The 14,443-nt window shown below is 37.3% G+C and overlaps 1 protein-coding gene across 3 annotated transcripts in view; it reads right to left on the reverse strand.

Moving 5' to 3' along the window:
* Nucleotides 1-37: 37 nt before the first annotated feature.
* The window catches only part of RASSF4 (Ras association domain family member 4), a 72,618-nt gene continuing 58,212 nt past the window's right edge, over nt 38-14,443 (reverse strand). Inside the window, exons 7-11 of one of the 3 annotated variants that reach the window (XM_074232650.1) lie at nt 8,724-8,825; nt 7,507-7,558; nt 6,087-6,208; nt 4,974-5,071; nt 39-3,529 (exon numbers count right to left, since the gene is read on the reverse strand). In XM_074232650.1, coding sequence (XP_074088751.1) covers nt 3,460-3,529; nt 4,974-5,071; nt 6,087-6,208; nt 7,507-7,558; nt 8,724-8,825 — 444 coding nt within the window. In that variant the 3' untranslated portion in view covers nt 39-3,459. Of the gene's footprint in view, nt 3,530-4,973; nt 5,072-6,086; nt 6,209-7,506; nt 7,559-8,723; nt 8,826-14,443 lie in introns of all 3 variants that reach the window. The other 2 variants (XM_074232649.1, XM_074232651.1) reach the window with 2 other exon arrangements.

A 14,443-nucleotide genomic window follows, 5' to 3' on the forward strand; every position in this document is an offset into this window, starting at 1 on the left:
GAAATTTAACATAAGTCTGTTGATTAATGTTTGTTCAATGAATATGTGTTAAATGGTTTGTGTTCAATTAGAAGGGCTTTTGAGAACCCAGGGCCACCTGTACTCCAAGAAGAGGCACTGCTTCAGAATCAAAGGGAATATGAGATTAACTTTAGCAAATAATGAATGAACCCTGGTCTTTTATCAACCAACAATGACCTTGGCTTTCTCTTCTATTCACAGAAGCTCCTATAGTTCTATTCATTCATTCATTTGGCATCTGCTTTGGATACATTGTGTCAGGCCCTGGTGGGGCTGTAAAGAGAAGAAGGAGATGTATGACCCTAGATATAGATTGGGTGGTGCCAATTCCCATAGTGCCAGTTTTCATTACCTTTCTATGACAGTCAATTAGCAAAGTCAGCTTCACACTGGGGTAACCTGCCAATAGTGGCAGCAAGGAAGAATGTTTCTTCTTGGCACAAGTTTAAACTTTCTAAAGTTTATAACTATTGGTTCCTGACATTGAAAATTCCCCACTAAACCAATGTTCTAGACCAAATATATGATTTAAATATTAGTCTGCCAAATATAGTTTAAATATTAGCCTCATATTTGATCAAAAATTTAATTAGTTCACCTCTAAAAAGCTCCTAGATTTATTGAATTTTGAGTCTCACCTGTGGCTGCCTTGGCAGTACTGGACCAAATGATTTTGCCAGTTTTATATAATCCATGGATCAGATGTTGCGTCCTTGCTTAAACAATGGCTATGTCTGCTTTACAAGAGGACTAGGGTGCAGAATGATGAGGGTGAGGGAAATAGGCAGGTGAAGTATTCTGGGATAGCCCCAGGGCTGGGTCCTCTCACTATTCACTACTACCAGGTTCCACAATATCACAGCAATTGCAGTGTTATCCAATATACTTCCACATACTAGAAAACCCATTAGCTGATTGAAGTTTGATGAGAAAGAGAATAAAAACTATTTTAGAAAAATATTGAAGTTTTATTTATATGTATGGAGTAAACAGTTGTATTCAAACACTCAGACTGGTAGAGGAAGAAAGTAATTCACTATTTGACTTTTCTCTTGGCTAATTTTTCTTAATTTTGGACAAATGGATTGTATGAAGTGGAAGAAAAAAGAGGAAAAATAAAAGAAATTAGAGGAAGACCCCAAATCCAAAGACTGATCTTTGCAATAGGCTTCCAATACCTGGAATCTCATAGGACACTTACCCTACAAATCATGGTTAATTCCAGTTACCTTCTCTCCAATATCTCTCAAATAAGACCTATAGATTCGATCTAACTGATAGAAATATGCATAGGCATTTAAAAAAGTTTGTATTTGATCTTTCATAGGGAGAAGAAATGGACTTAGCTGCCAAATATCATTGAACATCCATACCAAGGGGGTAACATGCACAAGCAAACAATAATTTTTAAAAAAGTATGTTCTCTTAACTATTATTTCTCCATATTTACTAAAAGAGATACTCATTCACAGCTTGCATAGATTGAGATCAGAACCAGTTTTCTGGGAAAAAGCTCTTGAAATAGTCTCAACATTTACTGGTTCAACATAACCAGAAGTGCTCCTCCCTATCAGCTACAGGGACACAGAGTTCAGAATGGAATGTTTATTTTACAAGTATTCATAGAAAGGCAATTATAGATGGTAAACTGACCCCAAGATCAAGAAGAATGGAGTTCAAGTCCAGATGCTAACATATTTTCTGTGGGAGCCCAGACAAGTAAACTGATATCTCAGTGACCCAGACAATAATTCCCTTAAATTATAACCTTAAAGGCAGCTACTTATCTGCCTTAGAAGAAGGAATTCACTACAGTGATGAAATCACATATCTGGTTTAAAAAAAAAGCCCTCATATTTTTCCTAAATCTCTTGAGGGCTTTGCCAGGACCAGTGAGTTTCAGATCATCTTGGCTTCTGCTTTCAGGAAAGTTATTTTTATATGTAAAGAAGACAACTACGGTTTTTAGGAGATCAATAAATGATTGTTGACTTTGAAACTCTCAGAAATCCATTTGCACCATATTTGTTGTTCACTTATTAGGGGGAAAGGGTTAGAAAATAGCTGGGGATCCAGGCTATGAGATTGTGGTCCCAAAAGGAGAATCTAGGCAACAGGTTTGATTATGTTTTGACTTAGCATTTCCAGTCGTTGTTCTTTGCATATTTTAGTAAAGGCCATTTCATTCTTGGAATTTTTCCTTAGCAGAAAAATACAAGATTTCTTCAGCGTTGTGTCTCCTGGGACCTTGAAGCCCTTTTCTCCCAATGTAAGCATTCATGGCTTGTAATCACTTTGAAGGAATTAACAAACATTCTACTTACTGATCCAGAGGTAGAAATAGTAGTTTCACACTCCTGGGAAAGTACCTTCTTTGCACTGGGGCCACACAAATGACTTTGTTTGTATCTCTCTGATACCCTTTCATTTAGTATTTTGTCTTTTGGCTATCTGGCCATATTGTGTAAACTGGTCCCTTGGACCTACAGCCAAGCTAGCATGGCATAACACCCCTTTAATGGTGGCGAAACAAGCTGGAAGTGTTCCCAGTATGAGTTGCTGGAAACATGTTTCACAAATCTTATTGTTTTTGTAAAGAGCCAGTACTGGAATGAGCATTTTTATGATTGACATTTTGGGGAGGGGGGAGTAGGGGACGAGAATTTAAATGATTTTGACTTTCAGGTTCATACTGAAGAGATTCGAGACAACCTTGTACTTAAGGCCAAAGCATATTGAAATAGTATTTTTACAAACAGCTGTATTGCAAAATTGACTCTGTCGACCTCTAGTGAGGTTGGTGTTGTTCAGCATGGTGGCACACCTGGACTGTGTGATTTATGGGAATTCATAGTCTGGAGGCAACAGGACAGAGCACAAATTGTGTGATGTAAACACCACTGTTTTTTTGATGACCAGAGGAACAGTGAGGATAGGTGATTCAGAGATATCACCCAAGGCAAAGAACAGATAGTCTGACCTAACACATGGCTACCTGCCATGACAATGGCAGCAAGGATGTGAGCTAGAGGTTCACATAGCTTCTATCAGGCCTCCCCACACCTACCACATGTCCTAGTCCAAATTTCACTACCAGGTAATCAGGAAAGCTGTGTCAAACTCTGAGGAATCCTCTTGCAAAAGCAAGATGCCAGTTGTATTTGCAAGTTCCCCTTACCCTAAGGTCTGATCTAGTTCCCACAGTGATGAGGGAATAACTTCAAGAGACTCCCAAGATATGGTTAATAGCAAGAGACAAGATATTAGTGCCAAACATATAAATAGTGTATCCATCCCCCAGGTGTTCTAGGGAGTTGGTTTAAATGACATTTAAAGGGTGAGTATCCAAAATCCCAGCTGATTGGCTTCAGGTGGTTGTATCCTGGCACCTTTTCACACCTCAACATTGCTATCTGTGGTCTTTCTGGAAACCAGATGCTACACCAGCTCTTCTGGCTCCGTCAGCTGCTCCAGACGCTGCAACATCATTAATCGGAGAGTTCGGAACCTTATGGGAGACACAATGCACAGATCTCACCCCACGGCTTGGCTAGACAGCATATATGCAATAGTGAATATGGGATCTTTGCCCAGGGGAAACCTAAATACTTTGTTATCATGAAAGGTCATGTGGCCCATGAAACTGGATCCTCAAACATTTGTAAATCTTGTCTTGTTTTAGGTTATGCCCTCAATTCTCTGAACTGTTTTCCTTCCCAATAACACCCTTATTTTTTCTGGAGGCTATGTCACAGAGACAAAAGAGAATCTATGATGATATAGGGAGCCTAAGAATTTTACTATATATTTTTTAAAGGCTGTACTATTTTTGTCAAAAAACAATAATGAGAAGATGTGATGAATCTCAAAACCCTTATCTCCAAGTGACTGGTGAATTTTCAACTCAGTTTTGTAAGCCAGGAGGAAAATGCTATTTTCTCTCTTTTACATGGTTTGGAGAGAGTTTTAATTTCAACTGAATCAATTATTTTTTTTAAATCACTACCATATGCAAGGCATTGTGCAAGCTTAATGAACATGGGTGTAGTTCTTCACAAAAATTAAGAAAAATTCAGAATTTTAGAATTTGAAAGGATGCTAAAGATCCTTTAGTCCAGTTCAAACATTCAGTTCAAACCATTTATTATATTCAAGGGACTGGGAAAGTGAAGGTGACTTACTCAAGAACCTATAGTTAGTTAGGGATTTCTAGATAGCTTATCCATCAGTCTGAATTATAAAAGCATTGAATGAACATTCCCCTTGAGTGATACCTATCTTTGGGTTAATATCTACTTAATTGATCTCACCTCACCTAACTTTGAACAAGTCTTTCTGATCACATCTGAAGTCAAATGAAACCAAAAAATTGGAAAATTTTATGTACCTGAGAGCAGTCAGCTAAAAACCTCATTACTTTTCCTTCCAGAAGCCTAAAAACACCATCTGGTGCAATCGGATTTCAACATTTGACTAGCTCCTTTTAAAATATCTATGCCGGAAGTAAGTAGCAGGCTTACAGTTCCTGTTGTTTAAAAATATCTCTTCCCTGGGCCTAACCTACACTTCACAAGAATTCTCATCCCATATTTTTTTCCATAAAGGTCTTTGAATATTTCAAGACTACCACTTTATCACATAATCAGTTTATAATGGGATTACAGAAAGACATAGGAATTTTTCCTCAAGTTCACATTTTCAGTAGCCTCTATTTCCCCTATACCATGTAGATGGGAGATCTGAGGGCTACTTTCCAACTAAAAATAAATGCCATGCAATGGAGCATGAAGGTGGGGGAGACCTAAAGACTCTTTAGGTTATTCTAAAGATTCTCTGGCCACAGAGAATAAAGAGAAAAGCATCTTTGCCATCCTAATGGATGATGCCCACTCTACTATCCATGTGGTGACCCTGATGGATAGCTGCTATATGGATTCTTTGGAGCTGCTTACTTCAGAGTCAGTTTGATTATTTCTCTTTCCTCCTCTTCTTTTAATTTTTCAACAAAACTGTCCAGCACCGGCATTTCAAACTTAATGTACTGAGCGACCTAGAAGATCCAAGAAGATTTAATATTTTTTAAAAATGTTCTTTAAATTATTTGTTTTTTGTTTTTCAAGTATGGCTTCATTGGCATTCCAATGCAAAAAGACATCCCAGTTACCTGTAAATGTTATTCCCCCCACTGGGCCCATGATAAAATCCCTAGGTATCAAGGAATTGAAGCTAAGTAGTGAATACAAAAGAAAAAAAAAATTAAAGGTCCCATTATTATTTGCAGAGAAGCTATTATCCATGAGAGGAAATATTAAACTGAAGACTAGGAAAAGCATTCAATAGTGAAATACACTCACACTGAAGTCTCTCATGGGGAGTGGTTTAAGTCCCATTCTCTTGAACAATGAGAGTTAAACTTGAAATAGCTCTCAGAAGAGTAATGGGGAGGGAGTGTAGTGCAGGGGAGATAGACAACATTTGAACAATTCTGTCTTGGGAATAGACTCTGTGGGATCTACAATCGCCTGATCTTTTTCCCACTGGTAATTTTGGAGATTTGCTAATCATTTGGCCACAAACCAGAATGACGGAGCTCTAATGAGAGCTGACTTGACCTTGACCTTGAGTCCCTTGTTAGCATAATCTTTCTGGGTCGTCCAAAAGAAAAACCCTTTAATTTCAAAGATGTTTTTTTTTAACCTGTGGGGGGCGGATTGAGGGAGGGGGAAAAAGTAAGGCAAAGACAATTTTCCTCCTACCTGGCTTCTTTGTGATACCAATTCTTAGCTGGAGTGGGGATTGGGAGGGTGGGGTAGAAAGTGAACACAACTAAAGAAGATAGCTGACCTATTTCAGGTTATAGAGATGGGGTGACCATAGATTTGAATCTATTCTGGCTGATGGGGTTTTCAAAGGAATATCGGGGGCACCAGTCAAAATATGAATTAGATGAAATGAGGAAGGCTTTTATCTGCTTTGCTCAACTGTCCCTATTGACAGAGAAACTAAGTATTTTTCCTTTTAATGACACATTCTCCTTAGTCGCTAAGTCCCTGACCCTCACTTACATCATAAGGAACTTCTTCTCCCAAGTCTTTTTCCATCAGAAATATTTTGGCAATTTTCTCACACGGTCCATGCAGGATTCTTGAGATCAGTGGATATTCACAGTCTTTTAATTTTGTCCGTTCTGAAGGAAGGAAGGTATGTAAGTTCTAGATGTGATATTTTTTGTTTTGAAAGACCTTCTTTACATGACAAATATTGAAGGGAATGAAGAAAAACAGGCATATTGATGCTCTGTTGGTGCAGCTCTAAATTGGTCCCTCCAGTCTGGGAAACAATTTGGATCTGGTCCCCAAAGCAATGAAACTATAAGTATCCTTTAACTCAGAAATATCAACATAAGGGCTATGTCTCCAAAGAAATAAAAAGAAATTTGTGTGTGTGTGTGTGTGTGTGTGTGTGTGTGTGTGTGTGTGTGTGTAGCAGCAGTTTTTGCATTGCCAAACAACTAGAACTAGAAACTAAAGCTATGAACACCCATGAATTAGTGAATGTTTGAACAAAATATATTTGAAAATCATAGAATATTATTATGTGCTTTAAGAAATGGGATAAGGGTAGCTAGGTGGCACAGTGAATAGAGCACCGGCCCTGGAGTCAGGAGGACCTGAGTTCAAATCCAACCTCAGACACTTAATAATTACCTAGCTGTGTGGCCTTGGGCAAGCCACTTAACCTCAGTGCCTTGCAAAAACCAAAAACCAAACAAACAAAAGAAACGGGATAAAATAAACAAACCTTTGTAACTTTTCAATACAGTTAAACAAAACAAAAATAGTTCTTTTCCTAGACTATAGTACTTCAATCCAGGACAGAAAAATCTGGGAAACTGCCCACCAAGGGAGGTTGGGATCACAACAGGACAAGATAGACATGTATTGAGAGGCTCAGAAAATAGATAGAGATTAAGCAAGCTGACCTCTGTGATTTCTTTGAGGGTAGATTGCATTAAGAGAAACAAAACCCTGAGGTACTACAAAAAGCATGGGAGCTCTTTTTAAATATACACAATCAATCTCTTAGAAATGGATCATCTCAACCTTGATGGACTGGATCATTCCATCAGTGCAACAATTAGGGACAATTTGGGGCTTTCTGCAAAGAAGAATACCATCTGTATCCAGAGAAAGAACTGTGGAGTTCGAACAAAGACCAAGACTATCACCTTTAATTTAGAAAAAAAAATCTGATATCTTTTTGTCTGATCTTGCTATCTCTTATACTTTATGTTTCTTCCTAAAGGATGTGATTTCTCTCTCATCACATTCAATTTGGATCAATGTATACCATGGAAACAATGTAAAGACTGGCAAATTGCCTTCTGTGGGGGGTGAGGGAAGGGAAGTAAGATTAGGGGGAAAATTGTAAAACTCAAAATAAATAAAATCTTAAAAAAGAAAAGAAGGAATGCTTGAAACTTACCCCCTGATTCATGAACTACATAGAGTGCAAACTCACTAGGGCCATTTTCAACCTGCAACATTCAAAACAAAATATTAGCACCAAGACTAAGAAATAACTCATTATAGTATAGGACTTAGTATGATTCCTGGTTTATCACTTCCTTGGTCCTTGACATACCTGTTTTTCCTTCTGGTTCTAGTATTTCTCTAAATTTCATAACCACTTTCATCATCCAAGCATAAAATGGGATCATCTTTGATTTCTTTCCTCTCCCTGGTTCCCAATATCCAAATAACTGCTAAGTTTTGATGATCTAAAACTCCTCTCTACTCTTCCTTTGTAGTCTCACAGCCCCCACTTGACATCAGGTTCCCAATACCTCTCACCTGGTTTGTTGCAGTAGGTTTACTAACTGGTCTGACCTTTCCAAACCATCAAATCCATACATCATACTAAACTATAATTGAGATCACATTTCCTCTATATAAGCATCAAAGAGGCTCATACAGACATGAGTTCTAAGTTGCTTAGTCTAGCATTCAAAGTATTCCATGAGCTCAGTCCAATCTATAGTTTCAATTTTATATCACTCAAATACCACTCTCTTAAAGTGGAATTAAACCAAGACATGTCTGCAGAGCTAGGGCTATTTCATTGCAAAATGGTGCCTTCTCAAGGGCAGAGATCATTGTCTTATTCATTTCCATTTCTCTTTTTGCTGTTCTATCCTTCATAAGACCTTGGACATATGCTCTTGATAAATGTGGCCAAATGAATTGATTAAAAGTATAGGATGTGCCTTCCCTCTTGTACAACCTACCAACACATAAACTAGCTCATTCACCCTGTTCTAAAATCTTGACTTGGCTTTGCGTTCTTCTCCTAAAATAGAGGTGGGCAAACTATGATTCAAGGGTCAAATCTAGCCCACCACCTATATTTGTACAGTAAGCTAAAAATGGTTTTTTATGTTTTTAAATAAAGTTTCATTGAACTTTTCTATTTTATGTGTTTAAAATACACAAAGATTCTTAGCTTACAAGTATGAGATCCAGCCCTGGCTTATAGTTTGTGGACCCTCCTGCCTTAAAAGAACAAGGTTGTCACTACCCTGACAGGGTCCAGATTATAAAACCTCATAAGCCCTAACAAGAGTATGTCTGCACAGACCCAGAATTTTCACAAGCTTTTCCCCTCAGTAGATGTGAACCATGCTTTCGCCCACTCTGGCTTACCCTAAACTTGTTCAGAAGCAGGGTCAACACTTGGACAGTTGTCATGGTGCTGTTGACTCTCACATTGGTCACGGAGCCATAGGCAGGAGTAAACACTGAGGTCTGAGAGAGAGAGAGAGAGAGAGAGAAAGAGAGAGAGAGAGAGAGAGAGAGACAAGAAGTGCTGATTAGATAGAGTAGAAGCCAGATCCATGCTCCTGTCATGGCTCCAACTTACCTTCAGCATGCCACTCTCACATGGGCATCTCTGGAAAATAGGGAGGAAGCTAGAGGCTCATTCACTGTGCACATGGAACAACTATGGACATTTGCTACTAACCTGCTAGAGCACAATCTCTGTACCAACCCCTCTCCCCCTATTCTTCAGATAAACTCAGGTTGTAAGACCTGTAACTGTGGAATTTATATTAAATCTTTTAACCTATTAGACGAACCAGTAGAGAGGCAATAGTGATTTAATGGAGAGAATGTTGACCTTGGACTCAGGAAGATCTGGTTTCAAGTCCAGCTTCTGATTTCAATTTATTTAACCTCTCACTGCCCCAGGCATCTCTCCAGGATTAGAAATTTTCCCGATAGAGAAGTGTCTTCATTTGGAGCTCCATATACTTTTGGAGTTACAGTTTCATGGAATTCTCAGTACTAAAGAAGAAATCTCCCACCAAGGCTAAGTCTAATTTTAACAAAAACAATTGATTGATTCAATCACTCTCCTCTGGATGAGAGAATCCACTGAACACTATCCTTAAGTATCTAAGGTCCTAATAGGAATGCTTCAGAATGGACAATTGAATGAATGAAAAGCATTCATTAAGTCATTATTATGTATTAGACACTGGAGATGAAAACAGATGGTCAGTTTTAATCATTTCACTAACTTTAACCAAATTTCTAGTGCAGAATCCCTAGAACAAGGTATAACAGGCCAAGAAGTAAAACAAAGGAGCAAAGGGACCATTATCATCTCATTGTTAAACAGAAAACTTACAACAGTAGCAGTGGGGGATACAAACAAGAATTATAGTATTATTAAAAACAACAAGCAACATTTCCACCTCTCTATTTTCCTATGTATCTCTGCCTCGCTCTGTCTTTGCCTGCCTGTCTCTCTCCAGCTCTCTCTGCTTCTCTACTTCTGCCTGTTTCTATTCTCTACTTCTGTCTCTAATATATGGCTGTTTATATCTATATTTTCCTATCTAATATATCTCACATTATAGGTGAGACTTGAATTCAGAGTATTCCTATATTATACCAATTATAACCTTGACCACACTGGTCCATTACTTGACATCAAACTGAATACTAGAGAGATGTCAAGGTAATGACCATCCCACTAAAGAAGGTTCCAGGATCCTGATAAAATAAATGAAGTCTCAAAATGTTTATAATTTAGCATCACATCAACCTTGATGGACTTGCTCATTCCATCAGTGCAACAATCAGGGACAATTTGGGGCTGTCTGCAAAGGAGAATACCAACTGTATCCAGAGAAAGAATTGTGGCGTTTGAACAAAGTCCAAGGACTATTCCCTTTAATTCAGAAAAAGAAAAACAGATATCTTATTGTCTGATCTTGTTATCTCTTATACTTTATGCTTCTTCCTTAAGGATATGATTTCTCTCTCATCACATTTAATTTGGATCAATGTACAACATGGAAACAATGTAAAGACTGGCAAATTGCCTTCTGTGGGGGGGTGGGGGGAAGGAAGTAAGATTAGGGGAAAAATTGTAAAACTCAAAATAAATAAAATCTTTAACAGCCAAAAAAAATTAAAAAATAATTTAGCATCACATTGAGCTTGGATTCTGAGATGAATTGGATTCTAAAACATAAAATCTCTCTGTAATTTCAAGATAATTATGTAAAACATGTCACAATATATAGAAGAATGGATTGAATTTCAATTTGGATACTGAAATCTATGATCAGTAATATTATTTTGTTTTGTAGATGTATCATCATCTCCAGCATCTCCAACATCTCACAAATTGCTTCATTAGGAATATTTGGTAACTTCAACAAGGTTTCCTCAGATATTTATTTTTTTTTCTTTTATTGACTGCAGTGGACAGAGCATTAAACCTGGAATCTGGAAGTTTGTAAGTTCAAATCTAGCTTCAAATACTGACTAGCTAGGTGATTCTGGACAAATCTTTGTTTGCTTTAGCTTCATTCACTGTAAAATGGCAATAATCGCATTTACCTCATAGTGCTCTTATGACAATCAAATGATATAATTTGAAGAACTTAAGACTGGGCCTGGCCCATAAGAGGTACCAGTGGTGCTTTTCTCAGATGGAAGTGAGCATCAGCATCCTAAAATAAATACCATGAGCCAGATTTTCAATTTTATTAAAAGTCTTAGTTTTACACAGACATATTTTAGGGGATTGGTCTAATTTTCCTCCACTATTCACTGAGGTACCTTGTTTATCTGCATATGAGGAAGAAATGATTTTCTTGAGCTCAAAAGGTATCAAAGTTTAAACTACATTTGGACCTTGTTCTTCCACATTTGAGGTCAAAACTCTAATCCAGTGGATGTTCTTGTATGGGTAAATAAAAGGAGGCCTAAACAGCTTTATTTCCTGCTGTTTTGTAGTTCTCTCCCTTAACATTTTAGGGGAGAAAGGTTAAAGGTAAAAATCAGAAACCCAAGAGTTCCAACTGTCAAATTCACAAATATTTATTGAGAACCTACCTATTATGTGCCAGAAATTATACTAACTCACCTTTGTCCCTGTTGAACACTAAAAATTCACGGACTAAATCTAAGAGATTCATGTTTAGGTCTACTGGGCTAGAAATCTATTGAGGTCATTTTTTTCAAGATTTAAAATTCTAGGATTCTCTGACAAGGTCATTTTGCCTCTGTCAATTTATATCCTCTCCAAACCAAATTTAGTGTGCAGCTCTGCAGTGCAGTACAGTGAAAACTCTGTGGGAGACCTGACATTTACACAGATTAGTAAATGGAGATCATTTGAGAAAGATAACCACACTTATAGTCAGAGGAATCAGGAAAGGCATCTCCTGGGAGATAGCAACTGCCCCAGGGTTGAATGGTGAAAGAAAACGTAAATTCAAAGTGGGAGTATAGCCTATCTACCAAGAATAGAAGGCTAAAAGGGGATATTAAGGTATAGTTGGATTATCATTAATTGAGAATGCACAAAGGGTGCATAGTACAAGAAATCAGGAGATAGAGTCCAAAGCTCTATTTTTTCAAATGGAGATCATTTAGGAACCTGATTACTATGATCAAAGGAAATGACTTAGAAATGACCAGACCCTTGAATGTACAGAATAAATTAGGTGAATTAGAGAAGGTTTAAGAGTTTTTTTAAAACAAAATTGCTGTGGGAAAGAACTGGGAAGATAGTTTCCTAATATAGCATATGGATATATAGTATACTCTAGTAATAATAATACTATTATAGTATATGAATGAGATGGAATATTATGTGTCAGGAAGCAATGAAAGGAATGGTATCAGAAAACTTGTATGAACTGATGTAGAATGAAATGAGCAGGATCAATAAATCGATTTATACAATAACCAATATATTACTATATATAATATATTATATATATAATATATATAATACAATCTTACTTCCAAGACTTTGAAAGAATTTAATGACAGGCAGAGGACTCATGATGAAACAGGTTGCCCATATTCTGTCAGAGAGATGATAAGTTTAGAGAGTAGAATGAACAATATTTAATGTTGGACATGGTCAATAAGGGAAAATTCTTTTGCTTGATTTTTTTTTCTTAAGGAAGAGGTAGAGGGAGTAAAAAGCAAAGCAATGGATTCTTATTGACTGAAAAAAATGAAATTAAAAATTTAAAGTAAAATCCAATAAAATTAGAGAAAAGTCATTGCAAAAAAGGCATTAACACTGAAGAACAAAGCCATGAAAATGAGACACCCATGCTCAAACAGTGAGGCTGTTCTGCTTTGTAAGAAGAAAGTTCTTTGGCATGAAATATGTTACCGTTATTATTGTTTTCATGTTGCTCTCACATCTAGCTTTAGGAATGATACTTAAATGAGTATTGCCAAAATTAACGTGACAGATTTTCCAGCCAAGACTAGGAAGTGGCACCCAGCTGGATCTATCAGGCAAGGTCAAAGCAGTCGGCTAAGTCACAAACCTTTGCCGATTCTGGAAATTAAATCACCTTTCCTGTTATAAAAATAGTGTTTGGATAAATCTCTGCGTGAGTGAAAGCAGGTCCTACCACTATTATGAAAAAACAAATTACTGAACAAAGATGATTGTAATGTTCTATACTTTCCAAGAATGTCAATTCAAGGGTGATCTCCTAGTGTGAAAGCTCAACAAAACCTATCTATTGTTATATCCTAGGCACCCTCTTACTTGGCTGATAATGGGTGCTGATGCCTAGGTACAAAATGACATGAGAAACAGGCCTTTTTTATGGTATCCACAATGCTCTTCAGGAAAATATTATTCTAGGGAAGTGGTTTAACCCTTCAAAACTCTAGTTCAATTTCCTGGAGAAATTTATTCACCAAAAGGTAACCTGAACGACTCCAATCTCCATTCCATAGGTGAACCTGTAATGCACAGTAATTTATTCACTGTAAAAATTAGGCTCCATAGTAACTATCATTCTACTTAAATAAACTGCTGATCACATTCATGTGAGTGTTTCCCCTCCATTGATGTATGGGTGCTTATCCTGTACAATAGGTTTCCTTGTACCATCATCAGTTGATCATCGGATCACACAGTATCCTACTTCCCTTCTGGTTTTCACTTGATATCACAAAGAAATCAAGAATTGTCTATCATCCTCACTGTTATCATAGGACTAGTCCATCCTCTTTTTGAAACATATCTTTCTTTGGTGATAGTCCTTACACAGTGCCCAGGCATAGTAAGTAAATGTTTGCTGACATTCTTTATTCTATTTCACTTTGTAGTTCCTTATTTGTATGTGATATGGCCTGTTCCCAACCACCACACACCTCTACTGGAACATTTTTGTTTTCAATTCCTTGGAGACTTTGGTACTCAATGTTTCACAATGATATGTTTCACAATGTCTAGCTCATATGATAAAAACAATTTGACAGATGGCAAGCTGAACACTGAATTTCTAAAGCATTTACTTGTCATAATGCTCAAGATTAGATAAATCAAAAATCATTACATCTTGTTCAGTTCACTATGCAGAACTGATTATTATCATAAAAATTCAAGAAATGGATCCAAGGTCCACATAGCCCAAGAATGTACCTATCACAATAGTAAAGGAGACAATAAAAAATGTTGGGGAAGGACACAATTGTCCTCTGATATCAATGAAAGGGATTTAGAACCTAAAATGAATATTGGCATCAAGGCTCAAGCTAAGACTGAAGTCTAGGCACCATTCAGTCTCTCCCAGACAGACGAATCATGACTGATAAAAGATCAATGCCATGTGCTAGTTTTTTAAAGGTAGACCCAGGGATTTGCTGAGTCAAAGCAGGCTGGATAGATTCATTACACTCCTGAAAGATGGCAGGTTTTTAGTTCTGTTGTACAAAGCCTTTGTTTAAGAGTGGTGAACCTCATTTTCTATTGAGAGAGACGGTGCTGTGTCCTTGGAGCTATGGCCTCAAGAATTTTGCTGGGGCTGAGATAGATGGGCATAGGATCCTGATTGCTCCTGAGACTAATCCTAATTATTCCA

The sequence above is a fragment of the Macrotis lagotis genome, chromosome 4, assembly GCF_037893015.1.
Source record: "Macrotis lagotis isolate mMagLag1 chromosome 4, bilby.v1.9.chrom.fasta, whole genome shotgun sequence".
NCBI lineage: Eukaryota > Metazoa > Chordata > Mammalia > Peramelemorphia > Peramelidae > Macrotis > Macrotis lagotis.